The 12002-nt window shown below is 45.0% G+C and overlaps 1 protein-coding gene across 2 annotated transcripts in view; it reads right to left on the reverse strand.

Moving 5' to 3' along the window:
- The window catches only part of SRGAP3 (SLIT-ROBO Rho GTPase activating protein 3), a 266985-nt gene that overhangs the window by 14930 nt on the left and 240053 nt on the right, over positions 1 to 12002 (reverse strand). For both annotated transcript variants that reach the window (XM_070738287.1, XM_070738288.1), the window contains exons 18-19: positions 11096 to 11175; positions 2892 to 3072 (exon numbers count right to left, since the gene is read on the reverse strand). In XM_070738287.1, coding sequence (XP_070594388.1) covers positions 2892 to 3072; positions 11096 to 11175 — 261 coding nt within the window. The remainder of the gene's footprint in view (positions 1 to 2891; positions 3073 to 11095; positions 11176 to 12002) is intronic.

Consider the following 12002-nt stretch of genomic DNA (forward strand, 5'->3'; position numbering starts at 1 on the left):
ACATACTTCCTTTTTCATCTCATGTGTAAGTCTTCTCCTTTCTTAGCTGGATGCCAATAAAGTTTACACACTGTGTCCTGTAGGATGGGAGCATATAAACGCAAGAGCCTTGGTGGTGCAGTGGTTAGAGTGCAATACTGCAAGCTACTTCTGCTGATCACCGGCTGCCAGCAGTTTGGCAGATCGAATCTCAGTAGGCTCAAGGTTGACTCAGCCTTCCATCTTTCCAAGGTTAGTAAAATGAGGACCCAGATTGTTGGAGGCAATATGCTCAGTCTCTGTAAACCACTTAGAGAGGGCTGGAAAGCACTGTGAAGCGTTATATAAATCTAAATGCTATTGCTATAAATGCTAGTGCTACCTGACTTATTGTAATTTTACAACTGCTTATTGTAGCAACAGTTCTCAATATTTCTAAACTCATGACCCCTTGATTTCTCATGTTTAGCGCCAATTCTCCCAACAGAGCTTTAAGCTGACTGGCAGGAAGGTCAGAGGGACACCCCCACTGTAAACACCTGATTGGTCGAATTGTAAAAATATGTTCCAAGGTGCCAGAATAGAAGCTTTAGTTCTGAACACCATGGGAAATTTGTCTTAGGCAACCCCTGTGAAACAGTCATTCGACCCCCCAAAGGGGTCACGACCCCCATGTTGAGAACCACTGTTGTAAAGGAGGTTTGATGCAGCGATTAAAGCTAAAAACCAAGAGAAGGCCAGCTCAGCCCTAGAAAGGAGGCAATGGCAAGCCACTTCTGAAAAACTTGGCCAAAATAACCAAGCACTTGTCCAGGCAGTCTTGATAACTGACGAGGTTTGAACGAAAAAGAAGAAGAAGAACCTGCAAAGCATTAGTAAATCTTTGTTTGGTTTAATTGATTTTTTTCCCCCTCACTGGGTAACAATCAATATTTAGGACATGTCCCTAATTTATTGAGAAAGGCTGTCAAAAAGACAGGTGAATCCTAGCAGCCACTACCAGAATCTAATGAATCGGATTTAGAAAAAAAAAAAAGACATGGTCAGCCTGCCTTTGTAAGGAAAAATCTTCCTTAAATTTTTCAAAGAAAAGGCTTCCACCACTGTCATTGCACATATATTTTTCATATTTCAATGAATGTTGCTTTTTCTTTAAAAAAAAAGGGAGGACTCAATTGGCTGCATCACACTGACAACAAATATCAACATCAACAATGGAATTAGTTGTCAGCAATGTGTCCACAGAGATCATCTGTATCACAACCATTTGGTGAGAGGAGGTCTAATGGGGAGCAAGGGATGAAATGGATGACGAAATGATGTTGCAATGACGCATTGCAGAAAATGCTGGGGGTTGTGTTCTGACATCCTAAGGCACATTTTGTCATTTCTCATCTTTACAGTTAGCAGTAGAAGCCTAGGATCTATGCATAAATGGAGTGGGGTAGGCGGAAATAACACACAGCCTTCAAGCTCCATTGAATTTCAACTCCCTTGAGCCCCAGCCAATCCGGCTTCCAAAACAGGAGACTTGCTTTAGAACTTCTTGTTATATAATTAGAATTCTTGCCTGTAAAATTAGAAGACATTCTGAAGAGCAGAGATTATATTTTGTCCTGAAGACATGTTATATTTTACTGATAGAATAGAAATTTCTATTGCCAACCTCATTTCATTACCACTTGAGTATATGGTCCTCTCTGGTTACTCTAGGTCTGCGATGCCACACATGCCACAGGTGGCACCCAGAACCATCTCTGTGGGCACACGAGCTGTTGCCCTAGGTAATTTCTAGTGGGCATGTGTGCGCGCTGACCAGTTGATTTTTGGCTGGCCCCACCCATGCCACCCTTCCCCTCAAAGGAGTCTCCATACAGCCCATTTTGGATGCCAGGTAAATACAGGGCTCGTATGGAGGCTCTGGGAGGGTGAAAAATGGGCCTCCTGGAAGTCTGGAAATGTGTCATTTCCAGCCTCCGGAGGGCCGGGGGAGGCTGTTTTCGTCCTTCTGCAGGCTCCAGGCCTATCAGAAGACTGAAATGGAGCACGCACTTCCAAACCATTAGGGAAGGCAAATAGATTTCATCACTGGACAAAGGTTCAGTTCAAAGTACTGTAACTGTCTTTGAGATAATACAGGCCTTGCTACTAGAAACATAGAAACATAGAAGACTGACGGCAGAAAAAGACCTCATGGTCCATCTAGTCTGCCCTTATACTATTTCCTGTATTTTATCTTACAATGGATATATGTTTATCCAAGGCATGTTTAAATTCAGTTACTGTGGATTTACCAACCATCTCTGCTGGAAGTTTGTTCCAAGCATCTACTACTCTTTCAGTAAAATAATATTTTCTCAAGTTGCTTTTGATCTTTCCCCCATATACTTGACAAAATTGAACGGGTCCAAAGACAGGCTACAAGAATGGTGGAAGGTCTTAAGCATAAAACGTATCAGGAAAGACTTAATGAACTCAATCTGTATAGTCTGGAGGACAGAAGGAAAAGGGGGGACATGATCGAAACATTTAAATATATTAAAGGGTTAAATAAGGTCCAGGAGGGAAGTGTTTTTAATAGGAAAGTGAACACAAGAACAAGGGGACACAATCTGAAGTTAGTTGGGGGAAAGATCAAAAGCAACATGAGAAAATATTATTTTACTGAAAGAGTAGTAGATCCTTGGAACAAACTTCCAGCAGACGTGGTTGGTAAATCCACAGTAACTGAATTTAAACATGCCTGGGATAAACATATATCCATCCTAAGATAAAACACAGGAAATAGTATAAGGGCAGACTAGATGGACCATGAGGTCTTTTTCTGCCGTCAGTCTTCTATGTTTCTATAGTCATATCTTTTTTACAGAATATAAATACAGACTGCTGTACGATAAAAAAAATTTACTTACATGTCTTGTACCACAATATATTGATGTGGTATGAGGCCATCTACGCCATTATGGCGGCCCTCCCACCAGTCTTCAGATGCTCGATGGTACAAGAGAAGGGAAGCTCCTTTTTTGAAAGATAATTCACGGGGGGATCGTCCAGTATAGTCAAACTTGGCAATAGCTTCAATCTGTTCCACTTCTATAAAGTTGGGTGAACAGCAGTAGAAGAAAGATCAAATTACAGTGTGTTGATTAAAATTCACTATATTCCTGGAACAACATGAACGTTTCTTATCTAAAGATATTTCTGCGAAGCATATTTTTGCTATTTTCCCTAGGAGACAGAATATTGTCACCTTAATGTTAAGGTACTACATTGTAATTTAAGTGCAAGTGCGAAAGAAGGCATGGGTAGTAGCTGACAGGTAGAATAAGATTCTCTACATTTTGATAAATTGGGGGGGGGGGGAGAGAATCTTACAGTCCCAGGAAATACAAAGTTAGCTTAAATCCCTCAGGAGACAAAGTGGTGAATTCAACTCAACATGGTGGCATACAATGAAATCAATCATCACTTCTGATGAAATTATTTTAAAAACCTGTATATCAGAGGCAAAAATGGGGGAGGTATACATATCCTGAATAAGAATTGTCTTTCAAACTATCTCTTTTTAAAAGTGATAATCTATTTCCAGCCAAAAGTAGCTTAAAAATAAAAAATAGCCTGGTTTATTAGCTTAACTCTATTAGACCTTATAATAACTGAGGCCTTTAACCAGAACATGTGAGTTTAATCAGAACATGCCAACAGGGCAGGTACAGGCTTAAGAAGTACACAAGAGAACACAGACTTATATACAGGACGCCTTCTGAGGCAACTACCAATCATATACAAAGGAGGGTTCCCGCTTTAACAGTAACTATGCTTATGCGGCCAATCAGGACCCTGGAGAGGGATACGCGAGCTCGAATCTGACAGCCGGCTTATTGCTATGCAGACACAGCACTCCTGCCCCTTCGGCTGACACAGACATAATCTTTTAAATACCCAGGTCTGCGACAGATTCTCTCGGAGCGCCGGGGCTCTGTGGGATGTTCTGACCTCTCGATCTCGGCCGGGTGGATTGGTTTGGGAGCCTGGCCCACCTCTTCTTCCCTGTGATACGCTGAGGAAAAGTTTCCTGAAGTTCCTGCAGCTGTGGGTGGGTCCTGAAGACACACCCCCTGGAACTCATTGGCTTCCCGATCTTCTTGCCGATCCTCCCTATCAAGTCTAATCTGATCCAGGTGTCTTTTCCAAATTCGCCCGTCTCTTAGTTCCACCTCGAAGGAACGAGGCCCCAGTTCCCTGCATACTATACCTTTCTCCCAATTCTTTTGGCCTGAATAGGCACGGGCAAATACCGCGTCTCCTACAGTCACCTCACGTCTGGCTGCTTCTGGCCATTGTACTGTTCCCGCATACCCTGGGTGCAACCTGTCAAGTATGATCCGCAATTTGCGACCCATTAAAAGCTCCGCTGGCGTCTTTCCCGTGGTTACACAGGGGGTAGTATGTTGAGCCATGAGCACATCAGCCAATCTAGCCTTCCAAGAGTTCTGGGGTAGCCGTTTGAGGGAGTCTTTCACTGACCTAACTGCCCGTTCCGCCTGGCCATTACTGGCCGGGTGCCAAGGCGAGGACAAGGCATGTCTAATGCCAGCAGTGGCCAAAAAGGATTCAAAGAGGACTGATGTGAACTGCGGGCCGTTGTCCGAGACTAGTAGGTCCGGGAACCCATGCGTGGCAAATAAGGTCATTAAGGCTTCTATGATGGCCTGTGACTGAGTGGACTGCATCTGGGCCACCTCTACCCACTTGGAGTATGCATCCACGGTGATTAAAAAAGTTTGCCCCATGAAGGGACCGGCCAAATCTATGTGCAAGCGTGTCCAGGGGCTAGATGGTGGTTCCCATGTTAAAGGTTCCGCTCGTGGGGGTAAAGGTCTACTCTCCTGGCAAACAGCACAGTTAGCCACACATTGCTCCACTTCCTTATCTAATGCTGGCCACCACACGTAATCCCTGGCTAGCCCCTTCATTCTAACTATTCCAGGGTGCCCCTTGTGCAGCAGGGACAACACCTGGTTCCTCAGCTTGCCCGGTATAACCACTCTGCCACCCCTTAAAAGAACTCCTTTCTCTACTGAGAACTCCGTGCGACAGCGGAAAAATGGAATGAACTGGTCAGCTGGGGTAGAGAGTGGCCACCCCCTCAAAACCCATTGCCTTACCTGGGCCAGAATGCGGTCTTTCCCTGTCTCTCTAGATACCTCGGGGGCAGCCAGTACAACTGGCCCGTCTGTCAAAGCAAAAACGGAGCTGGCCGGTGCAGGGTCTGTTACTTCTTCATGTACTGGGCACCTGCTGAGTGCGTCTGCATGTGCAATGTGACGACCCGGTTTGTATGTTAACGTGTAAGTGTAATTGGCCATAAAGACAATCCAGCGTGTCATACGTGGAGACAAGACAGCTGGGCTCTGGCGGTTACCTGAGAGTAACCCTAGCAAGGGCTGGTGGTCCGTCACTAACTCGAACCTTCTGCCATACAAATACTCGTGGAAACGGCGAACTCCCGCCACTAGGGCCAATGCCTCCTTATCAATTTGGCCATAGTTTCTTTCTGCTGCGGCCAAAGTCCGGGAAAAAAACGCCAAAGGGGCTTCCGAGCCGTTTGGCAATCTGTGGCTGAGGACAGCACCCACTCCGTACCTGGAAGCGTCACAGGTGAGAACTAATGGCAGACTAGGGGAATACTGAGCCAGGACACTGTTTGAGGTGAGTATCCCTTTGACCCCTCTGAAAGAAGCTTCCTCCCGCTCCCCCCAGTGCCAAACTGACCGCTTGTCCAGAAGCCTATGCAACGGCTCTGCCACCGAAGCCTTGTGCGGGATAAACACCGCATAAAAATTCAAGAGACCCAGGAAAGCCTGCAGCTCCTCCTTCGACTGGGGTCTGGGGGCATCCCAAATGGCCCTAGTCTTTTCAGGGGTGGGATGGATTCCCTTTCCGTCCACCCTGAATCCCAGGAAATCAACCTCTGGAACCCCAAAGACACACTTTTTTGATTTGAGCTTCAGTCCCGCTTCTTGGAATTTGAGCAATACCTGCTTAACCCTGTGAAGAAGTTCGTCCTCGGAACTCCCTGAGACCAGCACGTCGTCAAAGTAGGGCACCGTGCCTTCCAGCCCATACAGCAACCGTTCCATCAACCCCTGGAACAACCCCGGTGCAATAGAGACCCCAAATTGCAGCCTGTGGCACCTGAACACCCCCCTATGCGTTATGATCGCCTGGGCTTCTGCTGTCAAGGGGTCTACGGGGAGCTGTTGGTAAGCCTGGGATAAATCAAGCTTGGCAAAGATCTTACCATTACCCAGAGTGTGAAGTAACTGCTGCACCACTGGAAGCGGGTATGAGTGGTGAGCCAGGGCCTTATTAACAGTGCACTTATAATCCCCGCACAGTCTCAATCCCCCATCCCCCTTGAAAGCAATGACCAGTGGGGTCTCCCAGACAGCCTGGTCAACCGGCTCCAACACCCCTTGTGCAATAAGACGGTCCAATTCGGCATCAACTTTTGGCCGGAGGGGAATGGGCACCCTGCGGGGCTTCAGCCTTACAGCTGGCACTTTGGGGTCAAGGCTAAAAGTAATCGGGGTTCCCGTGTAGCAACCCAGCTTGTCATCGAAGACGGAGGGGAATTCCTTAGTAAGCCCTTGAAATACTGATTCCCCTCTCACAGCGTTCACCCCCGCAACAGAAAAGCCCAAAGCCTTAAACCAGTCTAAACCCAGGAGGCTGGAGAACGGCCCGTCCACCACCATCAGAGGCAACCTGCCCCTGAAAGATTTGAAGATGACAGGGAATCTCCCTTCCCCCAACACCGGAATGGGCGCCCCTTGGTAGTCCCGTAAAGTCACAGTACATGGCTGCAACCGACTCCTGCTCAATCCGGGCATGCATTTCTTGATGGTGGCCCAGGAAACCAATGAATGCGCGGAGCCCGTGTCCACTTGCATGGAGCAATTGACGCCTCCCAGACGAACTGTCACGGAGATCTTGTCAGAAGAGCCTGAGGTTTTCCTCACGAACGCAGAAGCTGGGCGCGGGCTGCTATAGATGGCATTGCAGTCATCTCTCTTGGTGGAAGAAAATCTCCTCTGCCAACGGGGATTGGAACCTTGGAACTCCCTCAGCTCTCTAGGGGCGGCTGGAGGGGACCTCCGGGAACGGCAGACTCTTGCAATGTGGCCCCTGGCCCCGCAACGCCGGCAAGCCGCTTCTCTAAACGAGCAATTTGACCTATAGTGGTTTCCCCCGCAACCCCTGCAAGGGGACAAAGGGGCCCGGGGGCGGCTGGCAGGAGGCTCACGACCCCTGGAAGCACCCAGACGGCATACCTCCTCCTCCTCAACTTCGCTGCCGCCCTCCTTTTCTGTAGCGGCTTTCGGGTTCTCTGGCACCGCTGGCACTTTAGCTGTTGCGTTCACTGAGCTGTCCATGGCTGCCAGGGATAGCGTGGAAAGCTCAAAAGCACGAGCTTCAGCTAAAGCTGTCTGAAAGGTCAAATCCCGGGTGGCCAGCAAACGGCGTTTAAGGCGGCCATCCCGGACTCCGAACACTAGCCTGTCCAGCAAGTAATCATTTAAATCTGTAAACTCGCAATATAATGCAGCCCGGCGGAGAGCGGCCACAAACTCATTAATGGATTCACCCTCTGCCTGGTTTCTCTGATAAAAAACGTAGCGCCGGGCACACCGTGACGGGGCAGGGGCATAGTGATCTTGGAGAGTTGTTAAGAAAGTCTCCCAAGGCACATCATGGATAGAGACGGGAGCGAATAAAGCTCTGGCAGTCTCGAACATCTCGGGGCCGCAGAAACCGAGAAAATAAGACCTTTTGCGGTCCCCAGAAATCTCGGTATACCCATTCGAAATTAGAAAACAGTCGAAGCGGGCAACGTAGGAATCCCAGGTCTCCCCTTGTGGGTTGAAAGGGGGAAAAGTAAGCTGTACAGACATTGTCACTTACTGCAGACACAGATGCTGGATGGAAATGCAGGGTTGAAATCTCGTCGCCAGAATAATAACTGAGGCCTTTAACCAGAACATGTGAGTTTAATCAGAACATGCCAACAGGGCAGGTACAGGCTTAAGAAGTACACAAGAGAACACAGACTTATATACAGGACGCCTTCTGAGGCAACTACCAATCATATACAAAGGAGGGTTCCCGCTTTAACAGTAACTATGCTTATGCGGCCAATCAGGACCCTGGAGAGGGATACGCGAGCTCGAATCTGACAGCCGGCTTATTGCTATGCAGACACAGCAGACCTAGCCTCCAAAATATATCTCTCTAGTCTGAAGAAATGTACACAGACTATCTAATGCTGGCAATAAAGAGTTCTGAGTACTACAAAGCATTATTTTTTAAATAAACTCCTGGCTGTCTGCCATTCAAACCAGAATGTTGAATAACATGAAGCTTAATCAAATCCAGCAGAACAATTTTAATGTTCTTGTCTGCTTAAAGGCAGAAAGCAACAAACTTCTTCTGAAACAGATTTCATATGTTACCATCTTGGAACAGCAATACTGAGAAACAGCTTCAATCTAAATTAGCTGGGCCTCTACATTTCCTGATAAACAGCTCTTTAATATCAGCTAGACATTATATGGGAATTGTAACCCTGAATGTAGGAAGAGCAGCATTTGGGAAAGGTCATCTTATATAATCTGCCTTTGTGTGGTTCAAATGAAGCAACTTTTAGTAGTAATATATAATATCACGATGATTTCTGAAAATAACCATACAATCTAGATAATATATCTAACTCCCCATCAGTACAATGGACCACATATGTGAAATTAGACTCAGAGAGGTTATATAAATTCTTAAAATAAAACAGCTCTTCCTCTCCATGCTTGTGTTATGGTTAATCACCCAGAAACTCCAATCAAAACTATTAACATAACCATTCAGGCATAAAATTGCCTAAATGGAACCTTGCTTGCTTCAACTTTTTCAGTCAAGAAAGGCTGTTTGTCACCCACACTGAAAAATGAAGGTTGACATCACCCTGCTCCTTTCAAACATTCATCTTCAATTAGCTGATTTATCCTTTTCTCCTCTTATGCACTTAGTTCCAATAAACAATTATGTCAATTTTCCCATAGCTTGTACTGGTAAGGTGCTGGATTTGGATATTTGCATCACTAAAGGGAAAGAATTAATGGAACTAAAAGCCGTAAAAACAAATGAAACAGAGGCATGCTAAGCTCAAATAAAATACAGGGTTCTATAAATGGTAAAATAAGCCAACATTTGTTTGTAGGCATATTACTTTATACTGATGTCCAAAGCAACTTGGATGTGTGTGTGATCAAATGGATATATTATGCGTGCAGTTACAGAAAAAAATGTGTTCTGAAAGTTAGCATTCAAAAGCAAATGGACATAAACAGGTATAAATATAGCATGGAATAAGGAAATATAATTCCTCAGGTTTTCGTCATTTGATCCTGTATAACTTTTTCAACTTAAAATAATTTCTTGTGAGATAGGGAAAGTTGTGTCAATGTTTTTTTAAAGTCCTGTGTTGTTTCCAAGTCTGCCAAGGAGGATAAAGTTCCCCAAGACCATACATCTGGGGAATATCACCACTATGTTAGTATTATTCACACAACTCTTAGGATAATAATCTTCAGTACCTTTAGACAATAGTTAAAATAAATCTAGGAGGCAAAGAGGTATACTGTACACTTAAGGCAGGGTGGGTTTCAAAAATTTTAGCAAGGGTTATCTGGCCAAGTTGCTGGGAAGATGTGGCCATGGTAGGCATGGCCTAGTCCAGTGTTTCCCAACCTTGGCAACTTGAAGATATTTGGACTTCAACTCCCAGAATTCCCCAGCCAGCGAATGCTGGCTGGGGAATTCTGGGAGTTGAAGTCCAAATATCTTCAAGTTGCCAAGGTTGGGAAACACTGGACTAGTCAGCATCCTGCACTATGGCATGTGTGCGTTTGCCCTCCCCAGACTCCTGGAGCCATTTCTGGCCCATTTCTGGCCTTCTGGAATTTCCAATTTCCAGTAGGCCCATTTTTTGCCTCCATGCATGCCCTGCACTTACCTGTATCCAAAACAGGCTTCGTGGGGACTCCTGGGAGGGGTGGGGTGGACGGGACCAGCCAGGAGTGGGATTTGGGGGTTTTATGAACTAAGGGGTGGGTTCTGGCTTACCTCGCTGCCAGATCTCTTCCTGACGTGCACAAACCGCATATGCACAGTGTGAAAGCTCCAACTTCTGTGCATGTGCAGAAGCAAAAAACAGCTTGACACAAAGCCAACTGAAACATCTGACAAGGTTTGCCAGTTTCAAAATGCTGTCAGTTACATCTTTCCCTACATTTAAAAATTGCTTTTTATTTTTTTCTTCCTAGGAAATGTATTATTAACTGGAAATCTACTGTATTTTTCGGACTATAAGATGCACCAGAGTATAAGATACATCTTACTTTTTGGGGAGGAAAATAAGAAAAAAAGCTGATTGGTGGGTGAATCGGCCTCCTGGAATACCCCCAAACAGCTGTTCCCAGGGGCGTACTTTAGTAACAGGTTTGTTGGTTGTGAACATTGCACCTTGCTTTTCCAGCCTCTGAAACCTCTCTTCCAAGGCTTTTTTCAGTCCCTGAATCCTCCCTTTCAGAAGCTTTTTTTCCAGCTCCTGACACCTATGTTTCAGAGGACGTTTTCCCAGTCTCTAAAACCTCAATTTCAGAGCCTCTGAAAACTCTGTTTCAGAGGATTTTTTCCCAGCATCTGAAACCTCCATTTCAGAGGATTTTTTTCAGCCCCTGAAATCTCAGTTTGAAAGGCTGTGTTGGACTACATTTGGTGAATAAGATGCACCCAAATTTTCACCCTTTTAGGAAATTCCATATTGCATTGGAATTCAACCGTGACAGCAGTGGAAATATCCCATCCCTACTTCAATCACACATATTTTAAGGAATTTTATTACTACATATTGGCAGTGTCAAACAGAGAGACATGCTCCCCTGCAAACAGGCATATGTTAATCTAAGGAAATTTGATTTAGTTATTCAATGCATATTAGCATTTTACCTTGGGTAGCTTTTTGTAGACACAATTGTCCATGGCTTGTTTCTATACTCACCATCATCACTGGTGTGTGGCTCTGTGCCATTGTCATGATCTCCTTCTTCAATAGTGCCCGGCTCACTGTGTGGGCTGTCACTGGAATCAAAAGTAGAATAAATAAATGCACTGAGGTTTTTAAAATGGGGGTAAAAGGGAAAAGAGATGTGGCCTCCTTACTAACAAGTAAAAGCAGGAAGCTTCAATTTGCTCTGAATTATTTCGGAATTGCAAAATTGGAACATCTCACACTTTATTGAAAACAACAAGAATACTGCAGTGCGGATCTGCATACCAATAAGAATGTTTTCATTTTAAATATATATATTCCAAATAATTTCTTGGATGAACATGAATCCTGCTAGGATTAGTTTACAATACAATTTTACCTTCAACAAATCTACTACTAAGTTTCCTTTTCCCCTGTATCTGCATTGTTGAATATCTTGCTTTTTACTGCTCCCCCTATCATTCTTTCTCCACACAGTAAGAGGAGCCCAATTAAGCAGTTTTTGTTGTAGCAACACAGGAACAACTTTGGTGGCACTACCAGTGGCCAAATATAATGCCATCTTGCCCATTATGCTTCAGTGGAGAAATGACACAAACATTGGCATAGTTGGGTGAGCTCTGAAAATGCCAAACTGTCCTAAGCCATTGTTTAAGCTGTCATGACTTAGCTGCCATAGAGGGAAAATATTTTCTATTTATTTTATTTTTTGGCCAACTGTGGCACACTGAATGCCTTGTTGGAAAAATATAGTTTTTTCTCAGAAATAAGCAGTTGCCTGAGAGTTGAGTGATGTCTGACAGTAGTGGCACCTGACTGCAGTATACAATGAGAGTTTTGATCATGAAGGTTGAGTTCTGGGACTGAAGAAGCTAGTGACAGGCTTAGAACAATAAGGCTTTATTGAACTATGTAC

The sequence above is a fragment of the Erythrolamprus reginae genome, chromosome 2 (genome assembly GCF_031021105.1).
Source record: "Erythrolamprus reginae isolate rEryReg1 chromosome 2, rEryReg1.hap1, whole genome shotgun sequence".
NCBI lineage: Eukaryota > Metazoa > Chordata > Lepidosauria > Squamata > Dipsadidae > Erythrolamprus > Erythrolamprus reginae.